The 15,227-nt window shown below is 45.3% G+C and overlaps 1 protein-coding gene across 1 annotated transcript; it reads left to right on the top strand.

Moving 5' to 3' along the window:
* Nucleotides 1-337: 337 nt before the first annotated feature.
* Opalin (oligodendrocytic myelin paranodal and inner loop protein) lies at nt 338-14,047 on the top strand. Its single transcript, XM_028889396.2, is given in 7 exon segments — nt 338-721; nt 4,647-4,682; nt 7,229-7,264; nt 8,593-8,614; nt 8,617-8,711; nt 10,261-10,317; nt 12,732-14,047. Coding segments are annotated over 7 exon segments (426 nt in total). The 5' UTR covers nt 338-718; the 3' UTR covers nt 12,909-14,047.
* The last annotated feature ends 1,180 nt before the right edge of the window (nt 14,048-15,227 follow it).

Below are 15,227 nucleotides of genomic sequence, written 5' to 3'. Positions count from 1 at the left end.
GCTTTGTGCTGATGCCGAAGTTATGTTGCCCGTGTCATGGCTAGAAATGTGTTTAGTGTGAGTTCTGTCAGCTGGGGGTAGAGCAGTCAACCTCAGTCTTCACGTCCTCTTTTAAAGAAAGATTTGTTTCATTTCATCTTCTCTCTCTTCTCTCTCTCTCTCTCTCTCTCTCTCTCTCTCTCTCTGTGTGTGTGTGTGTGTGTGTGTGTGTGTGTGTGTGTGTGTGTGTGTGTGTGTGGTGTGTCTGTGTCCATAGAAGTCAGAAGAAGATGTAGGGTCCCCTGGAACTGTAGTTACAGGCAGTTGTGGGCTGTCTAAAGGGAACGCTAGGAACGAACTCCAGACCTCTGCAGGAGTGGTGTGTGATCTCAACTCCTGAGGCTCCTCTCCAGCCCTGTCACCCATTGTTTCTAACGAGCTGCCAGCTGCCAGAGCTCCCAACTCTCACACTAGCTTGTGACTTCTTTGCTGCGCAGTGAAAAGGACAGAAAATAAAGACAAAGAGAAGGAAGGCTCAAGCCACGTGCGGTGTGCAGGGGACAGAAGCTCGTCAGCGGAGGGCTTGGCTATTCCTCTGACCATACATGGCGTAGCAAGGGCTTTCCTGGGACTACCTCTAGCCCTGCCTCCCCAGCATTCCCAGCTGGTGTCCTACAAACGGGAGGCACTGGCCGACAGTGCCAGTGACAGAGAAGCTTGCCAAGGGAGCCTGTTAGAAATGGTGAGTAAGAGCATCTTTCTTAGCTTGACCTTTCTTTGTCTCGCTGTAAACAATTCTAAGACGTTAAGGCTCAAGTCTCCCAGTTCAATACCTATAACTGTACGTTTCCTACAATGAAGTCCTGGAGCTTGGCTTTTTTCCCTAGGTACAAAATACTAATTTAAAAAATTTCATTGCATATGTGGTGATCTCATCTCGTTCAGCCTTGGGTTCGGATCAGTGATCTTGTCTTTAGTTGTTCAGTCGTCTGCCTTCTGCTTTCTCAGCAGTGTGGACCAGAAGCTTTCCACCTTTCCTGCTGATGTGTGGTATACACTTGGTGTGACTCAGCCAGGGGAAGTTTGCTCAACCAAGAGAGAAATCAGCAGGCTTCTGTGGGTTCTTTTTTCTGTGTGCAAGTCCTAGACTTTATAGACACATAAAAATAACTCATGTATATGAGTGTGTGTATACACCCAAATACATGAGTGACCTTACATACTGATCACATATGTTATACACACACATATATGGACTTGAAAGCAGAAGTGAAACTGTCTGGAAGAGATGAAAGGGGAAGAGAGTGGGTGACAGGGCATGCTCAAGTACATTACATGTTTATATGAAAATGGCCATGTATATAATATATAGAATAAAATATGTAATGGTATATAACATGTAATAAATAGTATGTGCAATTTAAAAGCTAGGATGACTTTGGTTATAAACATTCATGTATAACCCTAGTTATTATTTTTATTATTATTTACTTATTCTAGGAGAAAAAACACAAGGTAAGCAATAGAAGCCAAACTCTTGCCAAATTGTGCTTATTTAGTGCCTCACTATTGGGAATTAGATTTGTTTCAACCGAGTGTCTCAGAGGGGTTGAGTTGAGATGAGGAATCAACTCTTTCATTAATATGATAATTTCAGAGCCATTCTGAACCAAGATCAAGTTGTTGAAGAGTATACTGAAGTAGTTTGTGTGCTGGAGCATCTCTGGTCCAACGCCACTAAAATTTGTGAACTTTCCTGAAAATAACCCAGGTGACTGCCATTGGATGAGTGACTAACGAAATGATGGAGCGCTTATACCAAGTATATATTCAATATATATGTGTATGTATATACATATGATATCCCTGAATGAACATTATCCAGCCCTTGTGGAGAAGATCCCGAGCTTTGCCACAACCTTGAGGGGTTGGAGGGCATCGTGCTGACAGAGGTATGTCAGGCACAACTCTTGCAGATCTCACGCAAAACTTAAAGAGAAGTGATGAGAAGTCACAGGAGTTAGGAAACCCTGTGACTGTTTACCACGGACCTCTGGAAGGAACCCCGCCTTGGTCCAGGTTTCCACACCTGGGCTGCAGGGATAAGAGCTCTGTCCTATGGGAAGTCATCAGAACAGAGTTAATGGCGTGACTGTCCTGTTGCCTCAGAAGAGGGCAGAGGCCTCTAGAAACATTCCATAGCTGTGACATCCATAATTCAGATCCTTTGGCTATGGCCACTTGGTGCTAACAATCCTGTCGGGACCCTTTGCAGGTTGGAAGGAGCTGCCACAGTATATCCCTTGAGGCTTTCCTGTGAGGTGGGCAGGATGACCGAACAGTATCCCATTTCCAGAATGGAAAAACTGAGCCTGGCAGGACAAAGGGGCTGTGAGGATATGGAGGCCAGAAAGTTTGTCTTCTCCAAGACCATGCAGCTTCCAAGTGCACAGCAAAGGCTGTACCCAAACCTAGATCATGCGGTTCAGAGCCCAGGGTTGCTTCACGCCACCCAGCTGCGCCTCTAGAGGGCACCATGCCATCCTTTCCTCTCCATTACAGCAAGGCACTGTGTTTCTGCAAAATATGAAAGTCTTTCTGAAAGTGGCCAAAACTTTCGTCATCTGTGTGTTGATAAACAATGCACGCAAAGCCCCACTTGTTGTTCGCAGTCCTCTTCTCCCGAGTCTCCCAAAGGAAGCTTTGTCTGTGGCCCGCTGACATCACTGATGAGATAAGTCTCTACAGCTGCATACACCATAGAGATCAGCAAGTGCCCTTGGGGCACCTGTAGGCTTGGGTAGTGTCAGCAGGAAAGGTTGGAGCCCTTGGGCCAGGAGACCCTTATCTGGGAGTCCCAGATGCCACCCTGGTTCTAGTAGCCCAGAAGAAGAGGAGGAATATTGATTCACCTGCAGAAACCGAGGGGTTGCAGGGAAGCCCTGTGGTGTGGTAGGGAAATGTCAGCAGAGGACTTGGTTCTCGTGATAGCTGACTTCGCTGTGTGATGCCCCATTCACCTGCTTGGGCCTTGGGTGCTTGCTCTGTAAAGGGAAAATGTATTGTTAATCAGTGACAGAGCAGTGGACAAAGTCACTGACATGAGGGGCTGTCCTAATGACGATGTACTCTTTAGGGTGGAGTCGGGAGAGGCATAGGTTATAGGTTCTTAAAACACTTTATACTCTGCAAGGGTTTTCCCGTTCTTTAGCCCATGTGACTTCCAGCCCACAGGTGATCAGTTTTCTTGGTTTTGTACATGTAGGGCTCTGTAATCTAAACTCAGCCTTGGGCTGTACCCGGTCCCAGGAACAGGATAAGTCACTTGTTTCAGAAAGGAGCTCAAACTGTCCTGACTGTTTATGACATGACTTCTCATGAGTTCCTGGGTCTCACTCTTCTATCCCTTGCAGCAAACTCCTGGGATATAAAATGACCTTTGAGGCACTTCAGGCCCGACATGTTCCCTTTCTTTGGGATGCTTTAATTTCTTCCATTATTTCTGTTTTGGGGAAGGAGGTGTGCTCATGCCATGGCAGGTATGTGCGGGTCAGAGGACACTTTTGTAGAGTTGGTTCTTTCCTTCCCTTTCATGTGGGTCCCAGGGATGGAACTCAGGTCATCAGGCTTGTGTGGCAAGTGCTCTTAGCTGCTGAGTCATCTCTCTGTTCCCACCCCAGTATTTCCATTGTCGGAAAACATTTAATGTTAAAATTTAGCAAATGTGTTGCTGATTGAGTGACAGACCCAGTCTTGGGGGGCTGTGGGGGAGATCAAGAGCTGGAGGGGGGAAGGCAGAAAGAACCAAGATGTCAGGAGATGGGACTAGAGGAGGGGCCAGCCAGGAACCAGGAGTAAGGTAGCTGAAAGTCCAGGAGGTAGAGAGAAGACACAGGGCCAGGGAAGGCCACTGGCTAAGGGACAGCAGGGTCCACAGAGGCTCCCAGCAGCAGGGAAAGGACTGGGTAGAGCAGCCTGGAAAGATGTGCCAATCAGCCCAAACCCGAATGATGGGCAGGGATGAGGGAGCAGAAAGGAGCCACCAATGGCCTTGGCAAGACCTTACCCTGATAAGAGGTGTGTGCAGGAAATTTGGTATGCTGTGGGGTGCAAAGTTTTATGTTGATTACACACAATGAGGAGGGATAAGCCAGGTACAGAGGGGTAAGTCCAGCTCCCTGCTACCCTGACTGGATCAGCTCATGCCGAAGCCTCAGCTCAGCCTTGGTAAAACACGCAGCCTCATCTCTCTCTGGCTAACTCTCCCGAGAAGGTGGCTAATAGTCAGGGGTTACATCATACCCTTTGGGGGAGCTGATCTGATTTAAGCTGAAAACATTACTAAGTAATGTTTCTAAATTCTCAGTTCTCCCCTTGAAAGGCATTCAGGGAGAAAACCATTTCCAGTGTTTTGATGAGACCCCCAGTCCAGCCCTGGCTGAGAGCTGGAGGGCGAGAAGGGAAGCCCATCACCATTGGCACAGCTCTCCAGTACCCCAGGCTCCTGTATTGACTGTTCTTAGGCTGACACTGGGAACAGATACGCGCCGGTGGAGCCCAGCTCTGGGTTCAGTTCGCCTTTGCCAGGGTTGCCAAGACTTGGAGGCAGAGGTTCCGGAGGTTGCTAACCGTTCCTGGGAGTTTTAATGTTTCTTTCTCTCTTGCAGAGTTTTTCACTGAACTTTACACTGCCAGTAAACACAGTAAGTAGAGTGGTCAGACCCCTGTCTCCAGGCAAGTGGGAGAAGGTCAAAGTGGAACTTATAGTGGGGACTCCAGAACTCTGTCCCGCATGCCCTGAATATTGTGATGACATGCACACAGTCTGTGTTGAATGGTCCTGAGAGCAACGTTTGTTTGAATTTAAATTATCCGTGTGTGTGTGTGTGTGTGTGTGTGTGTGTGTGTGTGTGTGTACACATATGCATGTGTGTGGTATGGGCATACATGGACTATAGCATGTGTAGGACAAATTGCTGAAGGGAGCCAGTTCTCTCCTTCCACCATGTGGGTTCAGGGACTGACTCTGGCCATGAGGCTTTGCAGGAAGCAGTCTCTCCAGCCCTGAGAACAATGTTTTTATCTTAAAAAAGTATAAACGTTCGTTTTTGAAAAAGAAAATTAAGTCCCTAAATTCCCGTCCTCAGAAAACAGCAGGACAGCGCCCCCTGCTGTCTGACTTTATGCGCACTCCAGCTTCTTCCCACTGTGTTCTCCCTCTACATACAATTTTGTGCCTTAAATATTTTCCACCAGTCTTCTAACCAACTGAGGATAGTCCCACGTTATTTCTCCAAGTGACTTGTTTTGTGTGATGAGTTCCAGACCAGAGTAACTGTGATAAGCATCATTACAGAGAAGACTTGTCCGTAGTTTCCTTTTTGAGACAAGGGCTCCCAGGGTAGCTCTGATGGCCGTGAACCTGCAATGGCCCTACTTCCACCTCCTCAGTGCATGCGCCGCTATGTCTGGTTGCGTCTGTATTTGAGATGACTTCCTAAGTGCAGAGTCTGGGAAGAGAGTGATTGGGCCGATCGAGAATGAGCATTTTCGGTGGGTAAGGTTATTGTTATGTCCGTAAGCCAGGGCTGTGTTCCCTTACACCAGTCTCTTTCCTTCCCTGTGCCTTACTCTTCTCATCTGTAAAATGGAGGCCATGTTGCTCCAGCTTCATTCGGTGCCCTGAGGTGTGGGTCAGTTAATATGGGAAAAGGGTTTGGACAGCCTGGCACACACTGGATGCTCCACAAGCATTAGATATGGAATTAACAGGTGCTCATGAGAGCAGAAATCCCATCAGGAGAAGCAGGAAGTAAGCAGGAAGGCAGCCATGCTGTCTAGGAGAGCTGGAGAGAGGGAAGCCTCACCCAAGCTCCCTTCCCCACCTAGAGAAGCCCTAGAGAAGCCAGCTTCTCACCCCACCCCGGGCTCCACTAGTTACCTCTGCACCTGGCTGTTAACTGCCTTACAAAATGTTTCCAAGAAACTGGATCTTGCCCGTTGCCCAGAATAAGCCTTGAACTCAAGGTCCCTCTGCCTCTGTCTTCCAAGTGCTGAGATTAAAGGCGTGCAGCCACTAGGCCTGATATGTTTTGCCCTAGCCAGCCTGAGTAAATTTCTGTACTTTGAAGACAGAACACCTTCCCTGAAACAACGGTCAGTTCTTCCTGCCATCCTCAGAAAAACAATACTTGCCGGTTGTGGTGGCGCACAGCGGTAGGATCTGCTGAAGGAGGCGGAGCAGGACAATACTTTACACAGATGCAGGGCCGTGATGTGAGAGTGTGTAGGGCCGTGTTTATGTGAAAAGAGCCATCTAAGGAGCAGTAGAGGCAACACCACCACCATCCCTGATGGGAGCTCACGAGGAAAGAGGTCTGTCCTGAAGGTCAAATGCTCAAGTTCAGGTCAGATTCATCCGTGCAAACGTGGTCCTGAGTTGTGTGAGTTCTCTGAGGCCTGCTTTACCTACCTCGGAGATGCTAACCACAGAAAGCCTGGCGACACCATTGCGGCCGTCAAGACTGTAGAGAGGGGCTGGGCGGTGGTGGCGCACGCCTTTAATCCCAGCATTCGGGAGGCAGAGCCAGGCAGATCTCTGTGAGTTCAAGGCCAGCTTGGTCTACAGAGTAAGTTCCAGGAAAGGCACCAAAACAACACAGAGAAACCCTGTCTTGGGAAAAACAAAAAAAGATCGCAGAGAGGGTTAAATAAAAATAGACCTGACCAGTGAACATAAGGTCATGACTGTGGTGCTCCTGAGATCCCTAAAACCCCCAGAGGTAGCTATTATTGTCCCTATTTTCTTTTTCCATTTTCGTGCATGTGTATGTGGTGTGCATTCACATCTGTGCATGTTTTGCATGTGTGTGTGTACATGCACATGTATGCGCATGTGGAGGCCCACGGTTGACGTTAGGAATCATCCTCCATGTCTCTTCCACCTTATTCATCGATGCAGGGTCTCTCTGTCACACCCAGAACTCCCTGACATGGCTATGACTAGTCTTGCTAGCCAGTTTGCTCTAGGAATCCCATCTCTGCCTTCCAAATCTGAAATTGCAGGAATTTGTTTCCTCATAGCCTAATTTCACTCTAATTCTTACTTTGGAAACACTCACACAGACTCTGCCATTGCTGTTGTTAGTCATTTAGGGCAAAAGTGACCCCACCATCGACAGGACTTTTTGCATGGTGTACGAGCTACAGATTTTGTTTTCTTACGTCACATACTCTTTTTTTCTCACAGACGTCCTCTCCAGTTGTCACGAGTGCCAAAGCCGATGTAAGTGTCCACTTCAATGACCAAGCCTTGGTTCTGTCATCTGTGAGGGGACAAATGCTCTCCGAATCTCCTGTATTTGTTTTGTGGATTGAAGTTTGACATATGAACTGTCGCCAAGCCCAGAACTAGACTCAGTAATTATTCCTATAACCACTGCTGCTCAAAAGCAGGAGAGAAAGTGTAAAACCACAGGCCCTGGGGCCAGAGAGATGGCTCAGCAGTTAGGTGCTTACATAAGATCTCTGTTTGGTTCCCAGCACCAACACAATAGCTCACAACGACCTGTAACCAGTTCTTTTTTTTTTTTTTTTTTTTTTTTTCGAGACAGGTTTCTCTGTGTAGCTTTGCGCCTTTCCTGGAGCCCAGGCTGCTCGAACTCACAAAGATCCGCTGCTCTGCCTCCAAGTGCTGGGATTAAAGGCGTGCGCCACCACGCCCGGCTCTAACCCAGTTCTTAAGGATCTTATGCCCTCTTCTGACCTCTGCAGACTGAGGTGCGCGCACGCACGCACGCGCGCGCACACACACACACACACACACACATATATAAATAAACAAACATTAAAATACATGCATATGCACAGACAAATTCACAGAGCATGGAGAAAAGCAACCAGGCATAAGAATCCATACCTGTGTTTGCATCTGTATGTTGGAAACTAGACAGAACCTATCTACAGTGTCCCTGATCCATGCTAGACTGTTGACTGGCTTGGTCTTGTGCAGGCATCCTCAGCTGCTGTGAGTTCATGGGTGGGATGCTCCGGTCATGAGCAGAAGAGCTGTTTTGCCCTAGTCTTCCTCAATTTCCTCTCCTCCCTACTCTTCCGAAACATCCCTTGAGCCTTAGGGAGGAGGCAAAATAAAGAGATCCTCTTCCCAAGGGAGCACACCCCAGACCCTTGCTCTCTGCACTTTGACTAGTTGTGAGTCTCTACATTAGCCACTGTCAACAGTACAAAAAACAGAGGGCACTTTTTCAGACTGGAGGTGAACATGGCATCTAACTGTGGCTGTGAACTGTACCTTGGTTTTTCTTCTTCCGAAAGGATGTTCGTGCTTCTGTTCCCTGAGACTCCTGCTTTAAATCAGTTGTCCTTTTTCTAGTAGATGATCAGCATTCCAAATGCATGTAAACTATATAAATTAGATCCAGGAAAGCAATTCACCAATTATATACATCACAAATATCTTTGGAAATATTTCATTTCTCCAATGCATCCAGAGCCCATGCATGTTTTTGTCACTGTTTATTTTTAATCACCAGATGCATCCTCTATTCTTGAAGAATCTGGGCCTCCCTGACTCTGTTTTATTTCTCTGTTCAGGACTGTGGTCCCTCTATTGGACTAGCGCCGGAATCCCCTCCCTGCTGGCCACAGCCCTGCTGGTGGCCTTGCTGTTAACCTTGATTCAGCGAAGAAGAAGCATCGATGAGCCCATTGAGGTGATCACTGCTTCTTTGGTTGTGAATGTGTAGCTTGAATCTCAGTTTCTCAGTGAACTGGCCTCTGTCCGGCTAGGCATGTCAGAACCCAGAACCTGTGCTGTTTCTGAGGACAAGGTAGTAGACGTTGCTGGACTGAAATGTCTTTCGTAGGTAGATTCAGGCAAAGCTGACTTGCACATGACTCTCTGATCACTTGAACAAATCTCTAGCAATAAGATGACATTTGGTGGCAAAATATAGGAATAGGTTATTGTTGCCATGCAAACATGTCTGTACCTTGGGGTGTTATCTGTACCGAGGGAGGAAAAGGCACAGGTTTCATCATTGGATAGTAAGAATGTGAGGGGAATAAGAGACAAAGAAGTGATGAGGTGTCTATGGAAGGGATACATTGAGACCTTGCCTGTTCCTGTGTCTAAAAAGGCAGGACTTACAAGAGAATGTGCATGGACCCCCTGACATCCCATACTTGAATCAGATTTGCCCTGGGGACCATGCATGGTCACCTAGATCTGTATCCAACAAAGTTTCACAATGTGCTCTACCTGTGCCACGTAGCCTCTGAGTTCTAACTTCACTCTCTCACGGTTGTTTTCATACTGGTAGATATTAATATGGGAAGATAGAAAGCAGGCATCCAAACACACAAAACAAAACAAAAAATAAAGAATTCCTGGTGATAGAACTATGTAATTGTTCTAAAAACATTTAGGGGGGTCTTTGTTTGATTGTTTATGGTGGTGGGGATCAAGCACGGGACTTTTCCCACATGCTAGGCAAGTACTCCACCACTGAGCTGCACTCCCACCCCAACACATATTTTTATTATGTATATAGTCCCCCCAAACATCATTCACAAAGGATAAACTTCAAGACCATGTAGTAGTCACTTGATGCTGTGAAGCATGTTGAACCCAATGTCCCTATTAGACACTATGCACAAAAATATGATAATAATAAATTAGTCACACTGAAAGATTAACATTCTTAGTGAATAATAAAACTGAATGACTTAAAATAGAGCAATAAATGTCTCTGTCAGCTATCACAGGGCTGGTATCATATACAGCATGGATACAAAGAGCAAGGGGATGGGATGAAGTAGGGTCTTTCAAGGCTTCTCACACTATTCAAAATGGAAGCTTATAACTTTTGGCTTCTGGGATTCCCATTAACATCTTAAGATCCCAGTTGGCTACTGGTCACTGAAGCCACTGCAAGTGCTTCAGGGGGATTACTGTAACTGTAAACATATGGCAATGTGGAAAGTAGAGTACGGAGAACCCAGTTATCACCTCACAGCCAATCCTGTTCCATCTCCTCCTGCTCACTCCGTCACAATGCCAGCCTGGACTGTTTTTGAACAATGGTGCTTCTTGAGTCTGTTCATTTTGCTCGAGGTCGCTTAGCTTTGCTTAGCTGCGTGTTTGTTTTGTTTTAAAACCTTCTGGCAATCCTAATGGGCACTGCAGTTTAAAACATGATGATTTGAATGGTTACAGCTATGGTCTTTCATTTGTTGCTTATTTATTTTTGACTGTTTTAGGAAAGTGAGAGACCATGTGAAATTTCAGAACTCTATGACAATCCCAAAATATCTGAGGTAAGAACTTTTAATTCTAATCCCCACATGTGACAGAAAGTATAGCCAGCTAAGGATTTTTAAGCCTAGACTGCACAAAGGTGCCATCTGACTCCTGGAAAGGAGGCAATGGAACACAGTGAAAGCACAAAGAAGGTCATCTGGGTGTCTTTACCGACCAGACAGGAGTTCACAGTTGATTTGACATTAGCAAACAGGGTGTGGACTGTAGATCAATGGTAAAATTCTGACCTAACACATAGAAGTCACTGGGTTCTATGCCCAGCATGGAAAATTCAAATAACAGCAAAACAGATAATCAACTTAATGTAATTTATTGAAAGGACAAAAGAACCAGCTATATGGCCATGTTAATAGGACAAAAGGATTTTTAGAAAGGTAGGTCACTTGTGATAAGAGCTATTTATTCTTATTTATTTAGTGTGTGCGTGTGTTTGTGTGTACACAATGTGTGTGTGTTTGTGTGTACACAATGTATGTGTGTGCACACATACGATTGACTATGTGTACCATGGAACATGTGTGGAGGTCAGAGGACATTTAGGTGTTTGTCCTTACTTCCCAGCTTGTTTAAGAAGAATTTCTTTGCTGTTTTCCTCTGTGGATGCTGGCCCACAAGCTTCCAGGGGTCTCCTGACTCTGCCCCACATCTTCCGTAAGAGTGCTGGCATTACAGACGCTTGCACTACACATCTGGTTTTTATGTGGGTTCTGAGGATTCGAACTCAGATCTTTACACTTGCATAGCAGGCACCATTTCTCCCCAGCCCTTGAAATGGACTTTCAAAGGTGAGCTAAAATAGGAACTTAACTTGAAAAGGGGTACCTAAGGGAATATTTCATTAAGATCAGAAACAAATAAAAAATGTTCATCACTTGTATGCAGCACTGGACTTTAGGTCCTAACCAACACAATGGAATAAGAAAAGACAAACATAACTTGAAAAGGAAGAAGTAAAATTATCATAATTTGCAGATCATATGTGACTGTCAACATAGAAAAAAAAACAATAACCTACAGATAGGTTATTAGAATTAGCCAAATAGTTGAATAAGTTTATTGCACATAGAAACAATACACAGGATTTAGTTCTGAGGTAGAGCACTAACTGAACATGAGCAAAGAGGCCTAGGTTTCATTTCCAACACTGAAAAAAAAATTCAAAATCATGTGCATTTATTAATACCAACAGCTACCAGTTAGAAAAAGAATTTTATAAAATCCTATTTTACAATGGTAATAAAATACATAGAATGCTGAAAACAAATTCGATGAAATGTCTAATCCTATTATGGAAAAAATAAATCTTCAATAAAAGAATTCAACAATAGCTAAGTTATGATGGTTATATACTATAGTCCTGGAAAGGATGACTCACCATCATAAAGATGTCAATTTATGGTACTTTTATTATCTGTATAATCAGTGTAATTATGGAGCTAGAGAGCAGTTAAAAGTACTTACTGCTTTTTCAGAAGACCTGGGTTCAGTTCCCAGCACCTGTACGGCAACTCACAATGGTCTATGCTAATTCTAGGGCATCTGCACTCTTCTGACCTCCTCAGATACCAGGCATGTGCATTTAGGGAAAACATTCATACACATACAAATTAATTTAATTTTTAAATAAACATAATTGTGATATAAATCCCAACACATTTCTCAATAAACTTAGTAAGATTATAAAGCTTATAGGGAATAAAACATGAGAAAAGTAATTTAAAAATGAACATGTAGGCCTGGAGAGATGGTTCAGCAGTCAGGAGCATTGACTGCTCTTCCAGAGGTCCTGAGTTCAATTCCCAACAACCACGTGGTGGCTCACAACTATCTACAATGGGATTTGGTGCCCTCTTCTGGCATGCAGGTATACATGCAGGCAGAACACTGTATACATAATAAACAAATCTTTTAAAAGAATGAACATGTAGAAAAAAATGAAAAAAAAAAAGCGAGATAGTGGATTTGAACCCAACTATAACAATGATCATATTAGATGTAAATGACCTAGAGAGCTTCAATTACAAGGCAGAGAGAGTCAGTTTGGCTATAAAAGCAATAGCCAACTTTATAAAACTCTACAGAATCACACTTTATGAATATAAAGACTTGAATGGATTAAAAGTTAAAGGAAGGAGACACCGTGCTAACAATAATTAGAGAGAGTTGTGTGGCATGAAAAAACCCTTGAAGGCAATAAGTTCAGGCAACTGTAGATGCCACTCACCTCCTGCCCCTCAAGAGCTGGTGTCTTTAGTCCCCTGATCCCCACTGTCTTCTTGCCAACCATTGTTTCACATGTTTGGTCTGATCTTGGCTGTTTCCATTGGAAGGGTCCATATAGCTGAGCCCACCTTGGCCAGAAGCTGAAGTCTCTACTATATTATTTTAAAAATCTGTTTGTGTTCTCAAGAATCCTAGGCGGTCACCGACCCATGAAATGGACCCACCAGGTGCCCAGGAAGGCCACATATATGTGAAGACAGTCTCTGGAAGTGAGGAGCCCCTGCCCGACACCTACCATCCTCCTGAAGAAATGGAGAGAAGGAGAGGGCTGTGGTGGCTTGTGCCAAGGCTGAGCCTAGAATGACAGAGCTTTGTCAGGGAGCTGACCTGGAGCTGGCCCAGGGCTGAAAACCCCGGGATCTGTGCTTGGGAACTGTGCTGGGAGAGGCGAGGGGCCAGCTGCCTCTCATTCCACATAAATTTCATTTATAGATCCGAGGTGTATCTGGGTTGTTTTTCCTCATCAGGGGATGCTGCAATAAGGTTCATTCAACCTCAGAGCTTGCAGCTTAATCATCGATACAGCCCAGGTGAGTTCCTGTGCATTCAGAGGAGCCCCCTTTGTCCCGTTTCTTAATCCAGAGAAGTTTGCTTTTGGGAAATAGGCTTGGCTTCTGAGTGCCCTGCCTCCTCCTCTGCCTGCCCCCATCTCTTATCTTAAAAAAGTAAGTAAATAAAGCTATGGGAGTTGGATTTTCTGGGTCATTGGCCAAGGCCAGCTTGGCACAAGCTAGGACATGAGTGAAACTTACAGAAGACATGGGAAAGAAGATATTTCTTCCTTCTGAATATCTCAGGGAAAGGCTCACATGGAGCCACACATGCATCCAACACAGGGAAGCATGTGGCGAGACCACGTCATACAGCCAAGAAGGGGATATGGACTTCTGAGTCAGACCTGCCACTGAGCAGCTGTGAGCAGTCTGATGAAGTCCCCTACACTCCCCAAGCCTGTTTGGGGTGGTATAAAAGAGTAGGGGGTGGATATTCTGTGCTTCCTTTGGGCTTTGGAGAAATTACGTAAGAACTAAAGGGAAGTGTTTTCCACCTCGTGGACACTAGCAATACCCATTCCCACTCCTGACCCTGCTCCTCACACCCCCTCCCATCCCGCTTGTCTGATCAAGTCAAACAGCTGTCACCCAGAGTCGCAAAGTCAACAAGGAAGTGTAGATTCCAAACTTTCCACACGACCTGCAATCCAGATTGGGGCATTTAAAAATAACTCTCATTGTCACTACCGGTCTGCTCACTTGAACTCTGGACATCATTTGTCCTTGTGCGTCAACCAAGTTTCAACTTCCAAGTACAGAGGCCTGCGTTACACATGCCACGTTAACGTCCAGGATGCTGACGTCTTTGACGGCTCATCTTCACTGTCAACTTGATGGGACTTAGAATCACCACGGAAACACACCTCTAGAAAGGTATAACTGAACAAGAAGACCATTGTCTACTTGATGGGACTTAGAATCACCATGGAAACACACCTCTAGAAAGGTATAACTGAACAAGAAGACCCACCCGAATGTGAGAAGCACCATTCTAGGGTGGGGCTTCTGGACTGGATCCAAGGGACTTCAGGTTGAGCACGCAAAATTCATCGCCCTCTGTTTCCCGACTACAGATAGAATGTGTAACCAGCTGCCACACTCTCCTGCGGCCATGCCTTTCCGGCTGTGATGAACTGACTGCACCCTCAAACTGTGAGCCAAGAGAAACCTTTCCACCTTCAAGTTGATTTTATCAGGCATTCAATTGTAACAATGAGACATAACTAACATAAAACTGAGATCCATGTTTTAATGACTTTCTTTGCAGTGAGGCATTTTGTTTTTGAAGTGTCCTAAAGAAAAGATGTTTATGAGGGAGAGAGATAAAGAGGACCAAAGATGAACACAGGACCAAAGGGATGGGTTAGTGTATCTACATCTGCCATCCAAGGGAAATCTAGGGTGACTTCACCAGCTTGGCCCAGGCCTTTGCCTTTACTTCCCCAGATGGCTTCCAGGTAGCCTGGTCACAGCTTCTTCTGATGCATGGTCACCACCTTGGACAGGTCATGCTTCACAGTGGGAGAGGTGAGGTCTCAGGACATCTCTGGGAACATCCACAGTCTCCATGAGCCACCTGGATATCCCAGGGAACCATCTTTTCTCACATGGGGCCTCTGGATGCTCAGAAATGATTCTACTTCTTGAATAATAGGGAATGGTTCTGTAAACCCGATGACCACCACCCACTAACAACTGCTTTTCAAAGTACCTCTGAAATTCAGTTTTGTGTTTCATGGGCCCAGATCCTTAGATGAGATTATTTGGGACATCTTCAAGCAGCCATGCCCAGGGATACTGAACATTTACTTCTCTTACATGGTGGGGAAGGACCTAGGACTCCCTGAGAGCCTGATCAGACTGTGGCCTTGTGGCTTTGATGTATATGGGTATCAGCTCCAGCCTAGAATGTTGGTCACTTAGAACCTCAGTTCTATGCTTATAAAACTGACCCCAGAGAGCATCTGTGAGACCTGACTGAAAAACACTTATCAGTAAGCCTTGTAATTGATAAAATAAGGTATGACTGTGTTTTAGATACTCTATTTTAATTCTACTTACAATCAATT

The sequence above is a fragment of the Peromyscus leucopus genome, chromosome 1 (genome assembly GCF_004664715.2).
Source record: "Peromyscus leucopus breed LL Stock chromosome 1, UCI_PerLeu_2.1, whole genome shotgun sequence".
Lineage (NCBI taxonomy): Eukaryota > Metazoa > Chordata > Mammalia > Rodentia > Cricetidae > Peromyscus > Peromyscus leucopus.
This window is presented reverse-complemented; position numbering and strand designations above follow the sequence as displayed.